The 20018-nt window shown below is 40.6% G+C and overlaps 1 protein-coding gene across 1 annotated transcript in view; it reads left to right on the forward strand.

Moving 5' to 3' along the window:
• The window catches only part of adamts12 (ADAM metallopeptidase with thrombospondin type 1 motif, 12), a 569649-nt gene that overhangs the window by 252047 nt on the left and 297584 nt on the right, over positions 1 to 20018 (forward strand). The window contains exon 9 of the mRNA XM_043680588.2: positions 6023 to 6167. Coding sequence (XP_043536523.2) covers positions 6023 to 6167 — 145 coding nt within the window. The remainder of the gene's footprint in view (positions 1 to 6022; positions 6168 to 20018) is intronic.

Genomic DNA, 20018 nt, shown 5'->3' on the forward strand with positions numbered 1-20018 from the left:
TAGCTCAAGAAAGCCATCAAAGGTGATGCTAGGAATAGCATATGTTTACAGGATTTAATTTTTAAAAACAAGTGGCTAGCTATTTTGGAGGGATGAAATTTGGTGCAGCCCTCACAAGGAGATTAAATCTTTTAACGTTAGTTTTAGATTTTACAAAGATTGCTTGGCTAACAAAACAGAAAGAAACAAAGAGGCACAGAATGGAATAGATGCAGTAAAATGGGTACGAACAGGGTATTTCTCACTGTGCTGCACAAGAGGTTCTTCTTGAGACTTATGACAAACAAAATAAGAAATTAACTAGGAAGGACTGGATATATTACCAGAACAAGGGAGTGAGGCATTCACAGTCAAGGAAGTATTACCTTTGTGAATAAGGATTCTGCACGGGGCCGTGACATATGCTGGGTGGTTCTTGCAGAAGGATATAACTTTAAGAATGATGTTTTGCTGTGGGAAAATTCTAGCGAGTGTAAGGTTACCTCAGACTACAACGGGATCTTGATCAGATGGGCCAATGGGCTGAGGAGTGGCAGATGGAGTTGAATTCAGATAAATGTGAGGTGCTGAATTTTGGGAAAGCAAAGCTTAGCACGACTTATATACTTAATGGTAAGGTCCTAGGAAGTGTTGCTGAGCAAAGGGACCTTGGAGTGCAGGTTCATTGCTCCTTGAAAGTGGAGTCGCAGGTAGATAGGATAGTGAAGAAGGCATTTGGTATGCTTTCCTTTATTGGTCAGAGTATTGAGTATAGGAGTTGGGATGTCATGTAGCAGCTATACAGTGGATTGGTTAGGCCACTGTTGGTATATTGTGTGCAATTCTGGTCTCCTTCCTACCAGAAGGATGTTGTGAAACTTGGGAAGGTTCAGAAAAGATTTACAAAGATGTTGCCAGGGTTGGAGAATTTGAGCTATACGGAAAGGTTGGATAAGTTAGGGCTGTTTTCCCTGGAGCATTGGAGGCTGAGGGGTGACCTTATAGAGGTTTATAAAATCACAAGAGGCATGGATAGGGTAAATAGACAAGGTATTTTCCCTGGGATGGGGGAGACCAGAACTAGAGGGGCATGGGTTTAGGGTGAGAGGGGGAAACTTTTTCACACAAGAGGGTGATGTGTGTATGGAATGAGCTGCCAGAGGAAGTGTTGGAGGCTGGTACAATTACAGCATTTAAAACTCATCTGGATGGGTATATGAATAGGAAGGGTTGAGAGGGATATGGGCTGGGTGCTGGCAGGGGACTAGATTGGGTTGGGATATCTGGTCGGCATGGACAGGTTAGACCGAAGGGTCTGTTTCCGTGCTGTCCATCCAGGTGACTGTATGACTCTATAACATACCCAAATATATGAAATATTGTTAAAGCCAAAAATAACACTCAAGAAACTTGGCATCATCCAGACTAAAACGGCAACTTGAATGTTACCCCATCTACCGCACGTCTCCACTATTATCGAAAAGATGAACTGCAGCAACTCATCAAAACTTGTTCTACAGCACCTTTTAAATCTGCAAACTCTATCACCTAGAAGGTCAAGGATAGCGGTGGCTTGAGCGCACCAGTGCTTACAAGTTCCACTCCAAGCTGCACACCATATTGACTTGGAACTAAAACACTGAGTCAATGTCACAATGGGAAAATCCTGGAACTCCCTTCTAAACAGCCTTGTTGGTCTATCCACACCCCACTGACTGCAGTGGTTCAAGAAGGGACTTGCTTGCCAGCTTTTCGAAGGCAATTAGGGATAAACAAGAAAGGGTGGCCTAGCCAATGATGGCCACATCCCCAAATTAATTGAAGTGGCAGTGGTTCCAGAAGGTAGCTCCCACCTTCAGAAGGGCAATGAGCGACTGATAATTAATGCTGATTCTGCCAGCAATGCTTACATCCCATGTCTGAATTTCAACAATATGTTTGGACGCACATTGAGCACATTGGTCCCCATTCCACTGTGACTTCAGCTTCCTTAAGCCCTCTTACATACGGTGAAAATCTCAAATTGCAATGAAGATGTTGAAATATTTTTGTAAGGTTACAGACAAGATTTGCTGAACAGAATTTTACACTGTTGGATTAGAATCAGCAAAGACTCAGAAAGATAAATCAACTGTGTATTAGAAGTGATAAATACTTGATAGCCTCAAGGTGGATAACGACCTCTGAAGCAGGTAGTGGTAAAGCTTGAAACTTTGATGGATAATTGAATACAAATATCACGGTAAATTGAGAAATCAGGAAATGAGAGATATGGCAAATTGCATCTTTGTATCAGTCTTCATGTGTGAAGGTTGCACACATTGTCAAACTTGTTTTGTAATCCGCAGCACATGTACACGATTAGGGCATGTGCTACAGAGATATTACATAATTTGTAAAGTCGAAAATCACAAAACACTGTATTATAGTCCAACAGTTTTATTTGAATCTGCAAGCTTTCAGAGCACCTGCTCCTTCCTCAGGCAGCTAGTGAGAGACAATAAGTCGGACACAGAATTCATCGTAAATTATTAAAAGGTCATACATATTATGTGAATGTATTGAACAAATATAGATGGCTATTAAATCTTTAATCAGTTAGAATGGAGGTGCAGGCTTCGATTGATTAATATGTAAATCCCTGCCCAAGGTAACTTCAGGTTTTATCAGAATAAAGGTCAGACAAAGCATTTTAGATGTGAGGCCATGTTTCAAGTCTGTTTTTATCTCATCCTGGAGCCAGACTGGTTTTATTTCCAAAGCAGGAACTTATAAAATGCTATATTGACTGTCTGTCTTCAGATTGTGTATTTTTTTAACAAAATAGAATGTACCTGCAAATTCAAATCTGCAAAAGCAATATCACCTCATAGATTTATATGTGTGTGTGTATGTGTGTGTGTGTGTGTGTATGAGAAGAGGATCTGTGTGAGTGTGTGAATGTGTTTGTGTGAGAGAGTGTATAATGTGGTGGGGTCATCTGTAGTGTCATATAAACCCAAGATCCCACTTGAGGCCATCCTCATGGGTATCAAATACAGCTATCAGCCTCTGTTCAGCAACTCTGTGTTGTTGCTTGTCCCGAAGTCCACCTTGGAGGATGGTTACCCAAATATCTGAGGCTGAATGTCCTTGACTGCTCTCATACACACACTGTCTCTCACATACATACACACACACTCACACTCTCTCTCATGCATATATTCCCTCACTCTCACACACACTCACACATACACACATGTTCATATTCACACTCTCTTGCAGGCATATACTCCTTAACATACACACACTGTCTCTCAAGCACACACACTCTCTCACACACATGCGTGCTGTCACAAACATATACTTCCTCACACTCACACCCCCCCCCCTCAAGCACATACATATACTCTCTCAAGAGCACACGCGCACATACATACACTCTCTCTCAAGAGCATGCGCACTCACACACACACACACACTCTCTCTCTCTCTCCCTCTCCCACATATACACACACATATAAGTCTATGGGGTGAAATTCTTTTGCAGGTTTGTATTTGCAGATGCATTCTACAGAAAATACACAATCTGTAGATAGCCAGTCAGTGTGGCATTTTATAAATTCCTACTTTGGAATAAAACCAGTCTGGCTCCAGGATGAGATACTACAGACTTGAAACATGGCCTCACACCTAAAATGCATTGTATGACCTAAGGTGTCACCTTTATTCGGTTACAAATCACACAAAACCAGATTATAGTCCAACAGGTTTTTTGGAAGCACGAGTGTTTGGAGCGCTGCTCCTTCATCAGGGAGCTGACAGTTTGTGTGATTTTTAACTTTATCCACTTCAGTTCAACACCGGCACCTCCACAGCATGACCGTTATTCTGATAAAACCTGAAGTTATCTTGGGGCAGGGATTTACATATTAATCACTTGAAACCTGCACCTCGATTCTAACTGATTAGAGACGTAATAGCCATCAAGGTTTGTTCAATACATTCGCATAAACTTTTTGCATTATCTTTTACGATAAATTCTGTGTCTGATGTATTCTCTCTCACTAGCTGCCTGAGGATGCAGTGGAGCTCCGAACGCTTGCAATTTCAACTTAAACCTGTTGGACTATAATCTTGTGTCATATGATTTTTGACTTTGTCTACCCCAGTCCAACACGGGCGCCTCCACAACTTTATTTGTAGGAAGACCTGAGTGTATGTATTACAATGTTGGCTTCTGACAGAAACATCTCAGTGTTTTCCAAGAGCTTAATGGTTTCATTGGTAATATTTAAATGTCATGGTAAATTGTAAAATTGGGAAAGTAGAGATGTATCAAATAACATTTTTGTATCAGTCTTGATGTCTGAAGGTTGCACAAATTGTCAAATTTATTTGGTAATCCACAGCACATGTGCAGGATTAGTGAAGGTGCTACAAAGAAATTCAAGATATTAAATTATTTGTAAGAAGACCTGAGAGTATGTGCTACAGTATTGATTCTTTATGGAAATATGTCAATATTTTCAAGATCTTAATGATTGCATTGGCAATATCTAGAAACCTTGAGATCAGAGCCAGGAAATTACAGTTCAATTGGTTTAATCCTGGTTTATTCATTCTTTTGAAAATTATAGATATTATAAGGTGACTTGAATAGCTCAAGTATCATATCTGAATTCTTTGAAGTGTGAACTAAATTAAAGCATTTGATTGAATTCAACATCTGAGGGTTTTATAAAAAAATGTGAGAACTGAGTAGTAGTTTTGGTGGATTGAAAATTGCACTAACAATTTAAAAACAAAAGATGGAGACTTCTAGTATTGCAGTGAGTTGACACTTACCCTTTGGCTCATAATCAGTTCTAAATTCAGCTCAAATTTGGCAGTCTCGCAAAATGGAGTGACAGAACAGTTGCTGTGAAATTTGGCTATCTCGGACAACGTAACATGGATTTTAATGAGGTCAAAATGATTACCTTGTATTTTTAAGATTCTGATGTCTTAAGATTCTGATGTCTTTTGAAATATGCATTGTGAATGATAAAATGGATTTCTTATCAAACACTACTAAAATTCATAAGGTTTAATAAAACAGACTGTCATGGTTTCCTGACTCACTTGAGAGTGGAGAACTATTATCTACTGCAGCATCTGACAAAGTAGTGGTGTAGTGTAAAAACTGGACCACGCTCATCTGAATGAGATGTTTCAGTGCCTGCTAATCATTCAGATTTTTCTCCCCATTGCCAGGCTTGTAAAGTTCCTAGTTGGCCTAGAAAGATTAACAGTATTATTTATTAGGTTCACGAGAAATAAATTGTAATCAACCACTTCAGTATAAAATATAATGAGAGAGTGATAATTGACATGTTGGAATATTGTGTGCAATTCTGGTCTCCTTCCTATCGGAAGGATGTTGTGAAACTTGAAAGGGTTCAGAAAAGATTTACAAGGTTGTTGCCAGGGTTGGAGGATTTGAGCTATAGGGTGAGATTGAATATATTGGGGCTATTTTCCCTGGAGCGTCGAATGCTGAGGGATGACCATCATGAGGGGCATGGTTAGGATAAATAGACAAAGTCTTTTCCCAGGGGTAGGGGAGTCCAGAACTAGGGGGCCTAAGTTTAGGGTGACAGGAGAAAGATATAAAAGAGACCTAAGGGGCAACGGTTTCATGCAGAGGGTGGTGCGTGTATAGAATGAGCTGCCAGAGGAAGTGGTAGAGGCTGGTACAATTATAACATTTAAAAGGCATTTGGACGGTTATATGAATAGGAAGGGTTTAGAGGGAGATGGGCCAAGTACTGGCAAATGGGACTAAACTAGGTTAGGATATCTGGTCAGCATGGACGAGTTGGACTGAAGAGCTGTTTCCAGCTGTACACTTCTATGACTCTATGAATCTATTATGGGGAGAATTGTAATAATCTCCACCCTCTGCTAAAAGTTTTTGTTTTGCTGGAAGCACATACTGTGAATTTGGGCATGAGACCAGACAATTTTTTCAGCTGCGAAGTTTACTTCTGGTAATAAGCTTCTTCTCTTTTTCTATCTGTAGTCGAGGCTGGGGTTTCTGTCTCAATGATCCACCAACTCAACAGGAATTAGTGGTTCCCACCATTGCTCCAGGTGTGCTATATGATGTCCATCATCAATGTCAGCTTCAGTATGGACCCAACTCAACATTCTGTGAGGAAATGGATGTAAGTTACTGGCTTGCTTATTTGTGAATTAAAACAAGTGTGGGACATTTACATGGATAAACTTGTCACATCTGATCTGGATGTGAGCGTAAGAGGTATAAGTTAGTAAGTTTGCAAATGACACCAAAATTGGAGGTGCAGTGGACAGCAAAGAAAGTTACCTCAAATTACAACGGAATCTTGATTAGATGGACCAATGGGCTGAGAAAGGGCAGATGGTGACTAATTTAGATAAATGTGAGGTGTTGCATTTCGGGAAAGCAAATCTTAGCAGGACTTATACACTTAATGGTAAGGTCCTAGGGAATGTTGCTAAACAAAGTGACCTTGGATGAAGGTTCATAGCTCCTTGACAGTAGAGTTGCAGGTAGATAGGATAGTGAAGAAGGCATTTGGTATGCTTTCCTTTATTGGTCAGAGTATTGAGTACCAGAGTTGGGAGGTCATGTTACAGCTGTACAAGACATTGGTTAGGCCACTGTTGGAATATTGCGTGTAATTCTGGTCTCCTCCCTAGCAGAAGGATATTGTGAAACTTGAAAGGGTTCAGAAAAGATTTACAAGGATTTTGGCAGGGTTGGAGAATTTGAGCTATAGGGAAAGGTTTAATAGGCTGGGGCTGTTTTCCCTGGAGCGTTGGAGACTGAGGAGTGACCTTATAGAGGTTTATAAAATTATGAGGGGCATGGATAGGATAAATAGACAAAGTCTCTTTGCTGAGGTGGGGGGAGGCCAGAATTGGAGACCATAAGTTTAGGGTGAGAGGGGAAAGATATGAAAAAGACCTAAGGGGCAACTTTTTCACGCAGAGAGTGATACGTGTATGGAATGAGCTGCCAGCGGAAGTGGTGGAGGCTGGTGCAATTGCAGCATTTAAAAGCATCTGAATTGGTATATGAATAGGAAGGGTTTGGAGGGATATGGGCCAGGTGCAGGGAGGTAGGACCAGATTGGGTTGGGATATCTGGTTGGCATGGATGAGTTGGATGAAGGCCTGTTTTCGTGCTATACATCTCTATGACTCTATAATAAACAGCTTCATCATTGTTCAACTGTTGAATCTAGGCACTAACATCATTTTAAATTTCTTGAAAGTTACTCACAATTGTCTCTATTAGAGAAATGAGTTCTGCCTTCTCCTGTGATGGCCTGATAAATATTTTGTTACAGCAACAAGACTTTTTTTAACACATTACCTTTACACATGCTAATTTGCAGACGTTTTAATTGCTCCTGTTAGTATGAGCGAAATCAAAACCAATTGGGGCAAGGGTGATGCATTTTATTGCTGCAATGCAGGTAGATCCAGGTAAAGTTGCAGTTTTCTCCAGACTTCTATGACCCTTTAAATTGAATTTAATCACTTTTGCTACACAAGCTAAATACTTCTAGAAGAAAATATTTCTGACCTGGTTCAAGAAAAAGAGAGACTCATGGAAGCAAGCTTCAAGCCAAGCATTTGATAAAATTTCAATGATGTACGGACATAAATACATATAATCTACGATAAGAAAGGCAAGAGAAGACCATCTGGTCCATCAAGCCAATCTTGTGGGCAACTTGCATACCTGCTCAATGTCATCCTGCATCAATAATTCAATCTGCTATAAATGATAAAATGATCATTGCTGTACATTTTCCACCAGGGGAAAAGAAAGGAATAGCGAGATTCTGATAAACATTAGTACTTCATCTTCAGTGTTACTTTTCTATGTTCTATGGAGAGAAGGAGGAAGAGAGGTGACCTGATCGAGGTATGCAAGATAATAAGAGGCATGGATAGAGTCAGTGGCCAGAGACTTTTCCTCAGAGCAGGATTGACTGACATGAGGGGTCATAGTTTTAAGATATTAGGAGGAAAGTATAGAGAAGACGTCAGAGGTGGGTTCTTTCCACAGATAGTTGTGAATACCTGGAATGCGTTGCCAGCTGTGGTGGTGGAAGCAGTTATTAGGGACATTTAAGCGACTGCTGGACATGCACATGGACAGCAGTGAATTGATAGGTGCGATGATTCAGTTATTTTATTTTAGATTAGGAATAATTCTTGCCACAACATCGTGATCCGAAGGGCTTGTTCAGTGCTATATTTTTTCTATGTTACAATATCAATTTTAACCTCTTTCCAATTTGTCCTTTTTTTTCCCATTTCAAATCTCACTATGTCAACATTCTTTATCAGAAACATTGGGATACAAATCGTCCTTTGGTAATACAAATCTTGAGTATTGATGAGAAAAAAAATTTCATTGAAGTTTTTCAGATTACACTCATCAGGACAATTTGCAAGAAGTGTCACTGGAAAAGGAAACAAATTTTTAAACTGTCTGACAGGTTGTGCTAATTGGTTGGAAAATTACCATATAGGTGTCAGGTACTGAAAGTCTTAAGCAAGAGAGAATTTAGACATCACCTCTTGCCATTCAGTTGCATGGTCAGGGTTGAATCCCCCACTATCAACATTCTTGGCTTTCCCATTGGCCAGAAACTGAACTGGACTAGCCATATAAATACTGTCACTACAAAAGCAGGTCAGAAGCTAAGAATCTTGTGATGAGTACCTCACCTCCTGATTTCCCAAAGACTATCCATCATGTATAAGGCATAAGTAAGGAGTGTAATAAGATACTCTTCACTTTCCTGAGTGGGTGCAGCACCAATAATGTTCAAGAAGCTTGACATCATCTGAGACATTCACTTGGTTGGCACCCAATCACAATCTTCAACATTTACTCCCTTCACCACTGACACACAGTGGCAGCAGTGTGCACAATCTACAACAAGCACTGCAGAACTCACAAAGCTCTTCCATACCACTTTCCAAGCCTACAACCTTTACTACTTAGAATGAGAATGACAGTAGATGCATGGGAACATTACCACCTACAAGTTCCCCTCAAAGCCAGTCACCATCTTCACTTGGAAATACATCACTGTTCCTTCAGTGTCAAATGGGTCAACATCCTGGAAGTCCTGCCTAATGACATTGTGGGTGTCTCTAAACAAAATGGACGACAGCAATTCAAGAAGGCAGCTCACTACCACCTTCTTGAGGACATCTGGAGATGTGATAGTCAGGGACATTCATGACCCATTATTGAATAAAAAGAATGATGTAAAAAGAGCAAGAGTCACTGGGAAACCAGTTGGATGTCCCAAATGAAAATCAAAATATGGTGTCACTGAACACTAGGTAACTTGACTTGTTGGTGACTGTTTTTGCCTCTTTGCTCAAAACTTAGGGACCTGTTTAACAGGGGCTGGAAATTGTGTGTAAGTTACATTGCTATACTATATTAGTAGATTAAGTTATTGATATATTAGTAGTAGTAAGGATTATCAGAAATAGTAAAGTTATTCTCAGTGATAATGTGCATTGGTAGCTGACAGGTTTTTGGGTCTGTACATGATACTTCAGTTATATTGAACATGGATGCTCTAGTTCAAGGCAGATTATCCATTTCAGGAGGGTCTGACACATGATGGTTTGGTCAACAGAAATATTGGGGAGATTGAGGATGTAACTGCATCTCCTTGTCTCCTTAAGTATTAGAGAGTTGTAATTTGTGGCTTTTGATAATATTTTTAATACATTCAGCGTTTACCATTGTAGTTTGAATGCTCACAGTCTAACCAGAGTCTTGTGTAGAATCACAGAATGGTTACAGCACAAAAGACGGCCATTCAGTTGTTGAGATGGTACCCAGGTCACCTCTACAGTAACCTAACTAGTCCCAATCCCCCACCTTCTCTCTGCAGCCCTGCACTATTTTTTCAAGTGCTTACTTAATTGTCTGTCACATGCCGTGACTGAATCTGTCTCCAACTCACTTGCAGTCATTGCATTCCAGACTCCATCGCACTCTATGTGAAAATGTTTATTTCTCATATTTATCACTGACTCTTTTGTTACTCACTTTGACTGATGTCACTTATCCCTTGAACCATTCTCTTCTTTCATTTCTGCATCCTCTGAAGCCTTCATATCCTTCACCTGGATTGGTATGCTGAATTGGAAGAAATGCTCCAATTGAGGCTGAAAATTTAACTATATCTTCCTTAATTTTAAACTCCATAAATGCTTCTGTTTCAAAGTCCACGATCCTGTTAGCCGTTTAACCACATTCTCCCATCAATAATCTATGCACATAAACCAGCAGATCCCTCTGCTCGTGCAAGCCTTTTACAATACTATCATTCATTTATGTTGCCTCTCATCATTCTTCTTACCAGCATGTATTAATTCAAATGTGTCATCTCTGTCAACTTGTGTTCTCCTCGTAATTCACATACTTACAAATTTTATGTTTTAAAATTTTACCCTTTAAACCCAATTCAAAGTTATTTATGATGAAAATCTGTGGCCCTAATACAGAGACTGAAGGGTCTACAGCAGTAGTATCCCAACCCTGAGTCAGGAGGCCCAAGCTCAAGTCCCATGTACTCCAGAGTTCTGAAGTAACATCCCTGAACAGGGCAATGAGAAAAATATCTAAAACATCTTCTGAGAAACAACTGTTTATCACTATTCTGTTTCTTGTTACTCAGACAACTCATTATCCAGGCTGTTCATGTTCCATTTATTTAAGAGGATTTAATATTGCTGGAAAATCTGTTAAGCTAATCTTTTGGAAGTCCAGTGTCAGGAATAAGAGAGTGACTAGAATAAGATTCAGGCCAGTCAAGGACAGTAGTGGGAAGTTGTGTGTGGAGTCCGAGAAGATAGGAGAGGCACTAAATAAATATTTTTTGTCAGTATTCACACTGGAAAAAGACAATGTTGTTGAGAAGAATACTGAGATACAGGCGACTAGACTAGGCAGGATTGAGATTCATATGGAGGAAGTGTTAGCAATTCTGGAAAGTGTGAAAATAGATAAGTCCCCTGGGCTGGAAGGGATTTACCCTAAGATTCTCTGGGAAGCTAGGGAGGAGATTGCAGAGCCTTCGGCTTTAATCTTTTTGTCATCATTGTCTACAGGAATAGTGCCAGAAGACTGGAAGATAGCAAATGTTGTTCCATTGTTCAAGAAGGGGAGTAGAGACAATCCTGGTAATTATAGACCAGTGAGCCTTACTTCTCTTGTGGGTAAAAGGTTGTATAAGGTTATAAAGGTTATAATCATCCAGAAAGGAATAATTTGATTAGGGATAGTTAATGTGGTTTTGTGAAGGGTAGGTCGTGCCTCATGACCCTTATTGAGTTCTTTGAGATGGTGACCAAACAGGTCGATGAGGGTATAGCAGTTGATGTGGTGTGTATGGATTTCAGTAAGATGTTTGATAAGGTTCCCCATGGTAGGCTATTACTGAAATTACAGAGGCATGGGATTGAGGGTGATTTAGTAGTTTGGATCAAAAATTTGCTAGCTGAAAGAAGACAGAGGGTGGTGTTTGATGGAAAATGTTCATCCTGGAGTTCAGTTGTTAGTGATGTACCAGAAGGATCTGTTTTAGTGCATTGCTGTTTGTCGTTTTTACAAATGACCTGGATGAGGGCGTAGAAGGATGGGTTAGTAAATTTGTGATGACACTAAGGTCGGTACAGTTGTGGATAGTACCGAAGGATGTTGCAGGTTACGGAGGGATATAGATAAGCTGCAGAGCTGGGCTGAGAGGTGGCAAATGGAGTTTAATGCAGAAAAGTGTGAGGTGATTCGCTTTGGAAAGATAAGCAGGAATAAAGAGTACTGGGCTAATGGTAAGATTCTTGGTAGTATGGATGAGCAGAGAAATCTCAGTGTCCATGTGCATAGATCCCTGAAAATTGTCACCCAGCTTGATAGGGTTGTTAAGAAGACATCTGGTATGTTAGCTTTTATTGGTAGAGGGATTGAGTTTCAGAGCCATGGGTACTTGGAGTATTGCATACAGTTCTGGTCACCGCATGATAGGAAGGAATTGGAAGCTTTGGAAAGGCTGCAAAAGAGATTTACCAGGTGGTTGCCTGGTATGGAGGGAAGATCTTAGGAGGAAAGGCTGAGGGACTTGAGACTGTTTTTGTTAGAGAGAAGAAGGTTGAGAGGTGACTTAATAGAGACATAGAAGATAATCAGAGGGTTAGATAGGGTGGACAGTGAGAGCCTTTTTCCTCAGATGGTGATGGCTAGCATGAGAGAACATAGCTTTAAATTGAAGGGTGATAGATATAGGACAGATGTCAGTGATAGATCTTTTTACTCAGAGAGTAGTAAGGGCGTGGAACACCCTGCTGAAACAGTAGTAGACTTGCCAACTTTAAGGGCATTTAAATGGTCATTGGATAAACATATGGATGAAAATGGAATAGTGTAGGTTAGCTTCAGATTGGCTTCACAGGTTGACACAATATCGAGGGCCCGAAGGGCCTGTATTGCGCTATATTGTACAATGTCCTAAATATGACACATCAAGTACATTATTCTCATTGACTCTTTGTTATCTCATGAAAAACCTAACCAAGCTAATTAAACTTGCTTTGTCTTTGCCAAAATAATCTGAATTTCTGTAAATAATCCTCATTTGTATAAGTTCCTTTTTGTCATAAATTATTATTCCTCACAGCTTTCAACAACTGATGTTAAACTGTAGTTGCTAATTTATACTTAGACTGTTTTTGTACAATCATGTTTTATGACTTGACTTCAAGGATGGTTGGAAGATTATTGCCTCAAGTTATTTTAATAATTAATTATGAATTCAATACTATTATGGGAATGCATTTAGTTTGAATGGAAGGTCTTAATATTATATTCAATTTAATTACAGTCAATAAAAGACAGTGGTGTCATATGATCCTTTGAATGTATGTCTGCATAGGGTTAGGGAGAGTCAGATTGCATCAGGTCAAAATAAAAATGCTGGAACTTGTGCTTTTCTTCTATGACCTTTGCTAATGTAAGCTCAGACTAACAACTGTGAAGATGCTTTGAGGGAAAAAGCTGTTATTCAAGGATAGAATTTTGGTTTTAAAATTAATTTATTTTGGGAGACAGTTACTTCGGAATTAACTTCTCAATTGGTTTTATACCATGATCATTTAAAAACTCTAAGATGTACAGTTTCAGTGCAGTGATAAGTTTTGATTTTTGATAACATGACATTGTCTCTGAATTACAAGGGACGGTGTTCTGAAGTGATTTATTAGTTAACCCACTTCAGACAGAAAGAAAAATCAGTGAATCCAATGGAGAAATATTGTGTCTGCCTGCACTTGAACCAGAAGTGCTGACTTGTAGTGGGAGTAAATCGAAGAACTGGTAAAATTTACCAGACGTAACATTGCATCTGTAAATATCAACAGATCTAAGCAGTGACCAGTTGTGATTTACCAGAGCTAGGTCGTGTGAATTGGGGACTGACTGCGTGGCTACCACCTCACTGTCGGTCACTTATCGAGGTGAGCTCTTCCCCTGTCTATCTTCCCCACTTACCCTCCTGCATTCATTCATTCATCCACACTTACTCAGCCACCCACCATTAATCACTCAGTCCATCACACTCCCTAAAATAGCAGGAGCCAGGAGAAGGGTGCTACACAGTGCAGGCTGACTCAAGGTAAGTGGAGTGCTGATGAGGGAGGTATGTCTGCGCAAGGTCACTAGCCCAGGTTGCAAGGGGAGAGACTGGGAGGCAAGTGAGAGTGGCCTGGAGAGACAAGAGAAATAAGAGTGGATGGTAACAATAGGTATTGTGAAGTCGGACATGGACAAATCATTCTTCTAGCCAAACTATATATTGATAAGCTTTGGAATTCTCTATACTTAGATGAATCAGTTCGACATTTGAGATGATGTTAATCATTGGGTGAGGTATTACATTTTCTCTTAGCAGTCAGAAAGTATTTTGATGTTGCCTTCTTACATTTATGATTCTGCACTAACAAGGAAAGACTGTCAGGAAAAGTGAAGGACATCTTAGGGAAACAGCCAGGATATAGTATGAAGCATTACTGGTGAGTTGATTATCACCCTTAAGAAACCATTAACTAATTGGGTACTGCACAAGGACTGCAGTGGTTCAAAAAGGTAACTCTTTACCACCTTCTTGAGGCCAGTCAACAGTGGGCAATAAATGCTGGCCCAACCATATCCCATGAATGAATAAGAAAAAGTGCTAAGCCAATCCAAAATTGATTATGTGTTGTTTGTACACTTGTAGTTAAAAATCACACAACACCAGGTTATTGTCCAACAGGTTTATTTAGAAGTACTAGCTTTTGGAGCGCTGCTCCTTCATCAGGTAGCTATGAAGCAGGATCATAAGACACAGAATTTATAGCAAAAGATCATCCCTAGCTGCCCTTAAAGCTCAGCCATTTCAGAGGGCAGTTGAAGGGCAACCATATTGCTGTGGGTCTAGAGTCATACTCAGGTGAGGATAGTAAATTTTCTTCCCTGAAGGACATTAGTGGGCCAGATGAGTGTTTTTGATAATCAACAATGGTTTCATGGGTCATCAATAGATTCTTAACCCCAGACTTTTAAAATTGCATTTAAATGCCATGCCATGCCTGGGTCCCCAGAATATTAACTGAGTTTTTAGATTTATAGTCTCATGACAATACAACTAAGCCATTGCCTCCCCATTAATATCTAGCATAAGCTTAGATTTGCTTTCCTTATCTAACATTATACAACATCCAAAGTTCTCTAGTCTTGTTGGTCATATCCTTCACCTTTACAGGAATATGCTAACCCTACTTTTGCATTAGGATTAACCCTAACTCTCACTATTTCCCTTTTTAAATTACTTTCTCTGCTCTGATCTAGATTTTCCTACAAGTAGTTGCACCCAGTCCACTTTATCTTATCATATTAAGGTTGACCCAGTCAAAGCATACTTACATTGTACTTAAAAATCACACAACACTAGGTTATAGTCCAACAGGTTTATTTGGAATCACTAGCTTTGGGTGCGCTGCTCCTTCATCAGGTGGTTGTGGAGTATAAGATTGTAAGACACAGAATTTATAGCAAAAGTTTACAGTGTGATGTAACTGAAATTATATATTGAGAAAGACTTGGGTTGTTTGTTAAGTCTCTCATCTTTCAGTTCTTTCATATGTAAATCCCAGAACTTTTTTAAAGTTATATTCTCAAATGAACTTTATTAGTAGGTGCCATTTTGGCCCAGATACTGCAAGGAAAGTGTGAGGTGCCCTGTGTGAGGCTGCCTGTGCCCGAATGTTCAGACTGATTCTATTTCTAAAAAAAGGATTTACAGAATTTTACATGGATTCGTGCAGTTTTTGAGCAAAATGAAATGTCTTTCTGCAAGTACAAATTCACCCGACAAACTTATATGTGTGTATGTGTGTATGTGTGTGAGTGTATAGAGGTATAAGTCTGTGTGTGAGTGTAAAGGGGTATAACGGGTATAATATCTATAAATACTCTTATGCACAGCTTGCTTTTCACTTGTATTATCCAGTAAATGTGACAAACACACCATTCTCTTTCGTCCTATTCTTGTTTTTGTGTCAAGATTTCCTGACCGGTCCTGTTTGTAAGAATATACTAAGTAGTGACCTGAACCATGCCCTCTTTAAAAGCAGTCCAATATAGCTTCACAATTTAGCTTGTCAGTCTTTGACTGCAGTTTACCTGATCTGCTTTCAACCCTTATGGCCGTCTGATAAATTAATAATCTAGACTGCTATTTATTCTTTTCCATACCTATTCTATAATCACTGCACCCTAAGTGTTCCACCGAGTGGATAATTGATCCATTTCATGTTTCACTTTCCTTAGAACCAAATCTAGCAAGTCCTCCTTCCATATTTGGCCTGATGAATACTGCACAAATTTGACTTTTGATTTTTATTTAGATTGTTCCATGTATATGTGTTCATACCCAAATTAATATAGGCATAGATTCTTGTGATTAAGCATGAATTTTTAGAAAATTCCAAACAGTTGTGCCAATACTTGTCTCACTCAGCTCATTTCTGTTTGGTATTATGTCATGTGTATACACACAGGTCTTGACCTTATTTCACTGCATTTCTGTAGGTAAAGGAAATCAGGCTTATTTTCGCCCATGGACCAGTACAGCTAGATCTACATGTATATGTTCCTTCTCCTGTGTTATCCTGACAATTGCATTAATAATAGTATCATCAGCCAAATTACATAGAAGATCTCCAGTGCCTTCAACTATGTCCTTTGAAAATTTAATAAAACATAATGGCACTGAGATTAATTCCTGTGGGACAGCAGTATTAATGAACCTCCAAGCAGACCCATGCTCAACTACCACAACTTCATGTCCAAAGTGCTTTTGACTGATGACTGACATCTCTGCAGGAGAGCGAGGAATTAATTACCTTGGGGATCAGAGCAAGCCAGCAAGCAGCAAGTTAGAGACATACATCTTTATGAGGTTCTGGATGTGAGATGCACATTTGATCCGATGAGTTGAGGATTTGAAAATCATACTGAGAGAGTTGAACTCATTTTTTTATCAGAAAAAAGTTGAAGATGACAGATTAATTCAGGATATAGGCATTCTTAAGAGATATACTCTATAGAGCAATAGAACTGTACAGCATAGAAACAGACCCTTCAGTCCAATTCATCCATGCCAACCAGATATCATAAATTAATCTAGTCCCATTTGCGAGCATTTGGCCCATATCCCTCTAAAACCTTCCTATTCGTATACCCATCCAGATGTGTTTTAAATGTTGTAATTGTCCTAACCTCCACCACTCCCTCTGGCAGCACATTTCATACACATACCACCCTCTGTGTGAAAAAGTTGCTCATTAGGTCCCTTTTAAATCTTTTCCCTCTCACCTTAAACCTATGCCCCCTACTTTTGGACTCCCATACCCTGGGGAAAAGATCTTGGTGATTTACCCTAACCATGCTCCTCATGATTTTATAAATCTCTATAAGATCACTCATCAGCTTCCGGTGCTCGAGGGAAAATAGCTATGTCATTGTTTATGTCTGTTTTGTCCCCAGTTTTCTCTTCAGAAGATGCTGTTTTGCTAGTGTACATTTTTCTCGGTCTCTTCATAGAGTCTCAGAAATATTACAATGCAACTCGTTGAATCAGCTCCAACATTCAATGAGATGACGGCTGATCTAAAATCTAAATTGAAAAGATCATGGCTGATCTGCTAATCCTCACTCCACTTTCCTGCCTTTTCCCCATAACCTTGATTTCCTGACTGATTAAAAATCTTATCTATCATAAAGAATATACTTAATGACCCAGCATCACCAGTAAAGAAATTTAATTTCAGCACCTCTGGGAGAGAAATTCCTCCTTACGTCTGTCTTAAGTATGTGGCCCCTTGCTGTGAGATAATGTCTTGTCCCAAACTCTCCCACAAGGAGAAACATCCTTTCTATCATCTACCCTGTCAAGTCCCTTAAGAATTTTGTATCTTGCCTCAGTTTCTGATATTCCAATGAGCGTAGGTCCAATCTACTCAAACAGTCATAATAAGACAGTCTCTCCATACCTGATTTCAGGGTACTGAACCTTCTCTGGATTGCCATTACATCTTTTCTTAGATGAGCAGTTCAAAACTGTTCAAGATGTTCTAGCTGCATACTACCTTGTACGGTTTTAGAAAAACCTCACTACCTTTGTACTCTATTCACTTTGAAATAAAGCTGAACATTCCATTTACCTTCCCTGTTACCTACTGAACTTGGATGCTCACCTTTTTTGATTCATGAGCAAGGACTCCCAATCCGACCGCTCTTTAGCTTTCTGCAGTTTTTCTCCATTTAAATAATATTCAGCTCCTTTGTTCTTCCAGCCAACGTGCATATTTCCCCAAATTTTATTCTGTTAGGTTTTTGCCCACTTGATTAACCTATCTATATACCTTTGTGGGCTTTTTTGTGTCATTCACTTGCCTTCCTATCTATTTTTGTGTTATCTGATGACAGTACATCCACTTTCCTCATTCAAATCATCAATATACACTGCAAATAATTGTGACACCAACACTGATCACATTAGCACTCAACTAATTACTGGTTGCCATCCCCAAAAATTTTCCTTATCCCAACTCTCTGTCTTCTGTTAGTCAGTCAATCCTCTGTCCTCTGGTAATGTATTACATTCAGCACCATGGTTATTATCTTAATATCATAAAATCCCTACAGTGTGGAAACAGGCCATTTGGCCTAACAAGTCCACACTGACCCTCTGAAGAGTATCCCACCCAACCCACTGTGCTTTACTCTACATTTACCCCTGACTATTGCACTCAACCTACACATCCCTGAACAATATGGACAATTAGCATGGAGGAAGGTGAGGACTGCAGATGCTGGAGAGTAACCCACCCGAACCCATTCCCTTACCCTAATATGCTACACTTACCCCTGAATAATGCACCTAACCTACACACGCTTGAACACTATGGGGAATTTAGCATGGCCAATTCACCTAACCGGCACATCTTTGGACTGTGGGAGGAAACCGGAGCACCTGGAAGAAACTCAAGCAGATGCGGGGAGAATGTGCAAACTCCACGCAGACAGTCGCGCGAGGCTGGAATCGAACCCGAATCCCAGGTGCTGTGAAGCAGCAGTGAGCCACCTAACGTGTGGTGCCTCAAAGAAACACAGCTGTACAAGCCCATTGTCTTTACTCCATACCCTTGCCCATTATTTCTATTCACATAATCATCTAACACCCTATTATTTGCCTCAATTGAATCTACCTCCACCACACTTTCAGGCACTGCTTTCCAATCCATAGCCACTTATTCTATGAAAAATACATTTTGCATAATTTTTGAATCATAAAATCATCAAATCCTGGAAACAGGCCCAACAGACAACAAGTCCACACCGCCCTCCAAAGAGTATCCCGCCCAAACCCACTCCGCATTACTCTACATTTACCCCTGACTACTGCACTCAACCTGCACATTCCTGAACATTGTAGATAATTTAGCATGGAGAAAGGTGAGGACTGCAGATTCTGGAGATCAGAGTCGGGAGTGTGGTGCTGGAAAAACACAGCAGGTCAGGCAGCATCCGAGGAGCAGGAGAATCGACATTTCGGGCAAAAGCCCCTCATCAGGAATTCGGCCTGTGAGCCGAGAGAGGGGTCGGGGGTAGGGGGGTGGGGCAGTAGGTGACTGGTAGGGGGAAAGGTAGCTGAGAGTGCGATAGATGGATGGGGGTGAGGGCGATGGTGATAGGTTGGAGAGGTGGATGGAGCCGATAGGTAGGAAGAAAGATGGACAGTTAAGACAAGTCATGAGTGCGGTGCCGAGTTGGAAGGTTGGAACTGGGATGAGGTGGGGGGAGGGGTAACGAGGAAACTGGTGAAATCCACATTGATGCCCTGGGTTGGAAGGTCCCAAGGCGGAAGATGAAGCGTTCTTCCTCCAGGTGTCAGGTGGTTAGGGTGTGGCAATAGAGGGGACCCAGGACCTGCATGTCTTTGGCAGAGTGGGAGGGGGAGTTGAAGTGTTCGGTCACGGGGCGGTGGAGTTGGTTGATGTGGGTGACCTGGAAATGTTCTCTGAAGCACTCTATGAGTAGGTGTCCTGTCTCCCCAGTGTAGAGAAGACCGCATCAGGAACAACGGATACAGTAAATGACGTGTGGAAGTACAGGTGAAACGATGGATGCGGAAGGCTCCTTTGCGGCCTTGGATGGAGGTCAGGAAGGAGGTGTGGGGATAGGTTTTGCAATTCCTCTAGTGGCAGGGGAAGGTGGGTTGGGGGTGGGGGGGGGGGGGGGGGGGGGGGGCGAGGGGGGGGGGGTTGCGGGGGGCATGGTCCTGACAAGAGAGTCGTGGAGGGAATGGTCTTTAGGGAAAGGGGATAGGGGTGGAAAATATATCTCTGGTGGTGGGGTGCATTTGTAGGTAGTGGAGGATGATACA

The sequence above is a fragment of the Chiloscyllium plagiosum genome, unplaced genomic scaffold (assembly GCF_037043375.1).
Source record: "Chiloscyllium plagiosum isolate Xiang-an unplaced genomic scaffold, Cpla_swu_hap1 HiC_scaffold_1, whole genome shotgun sequence".
NCBI lineage: Eukaryota > Metazoa > Chordata > Chondrichthyes > Orectolobiformes > Hemiscylliidae > Chiloscyllium > Chiloscyllium plagiosum.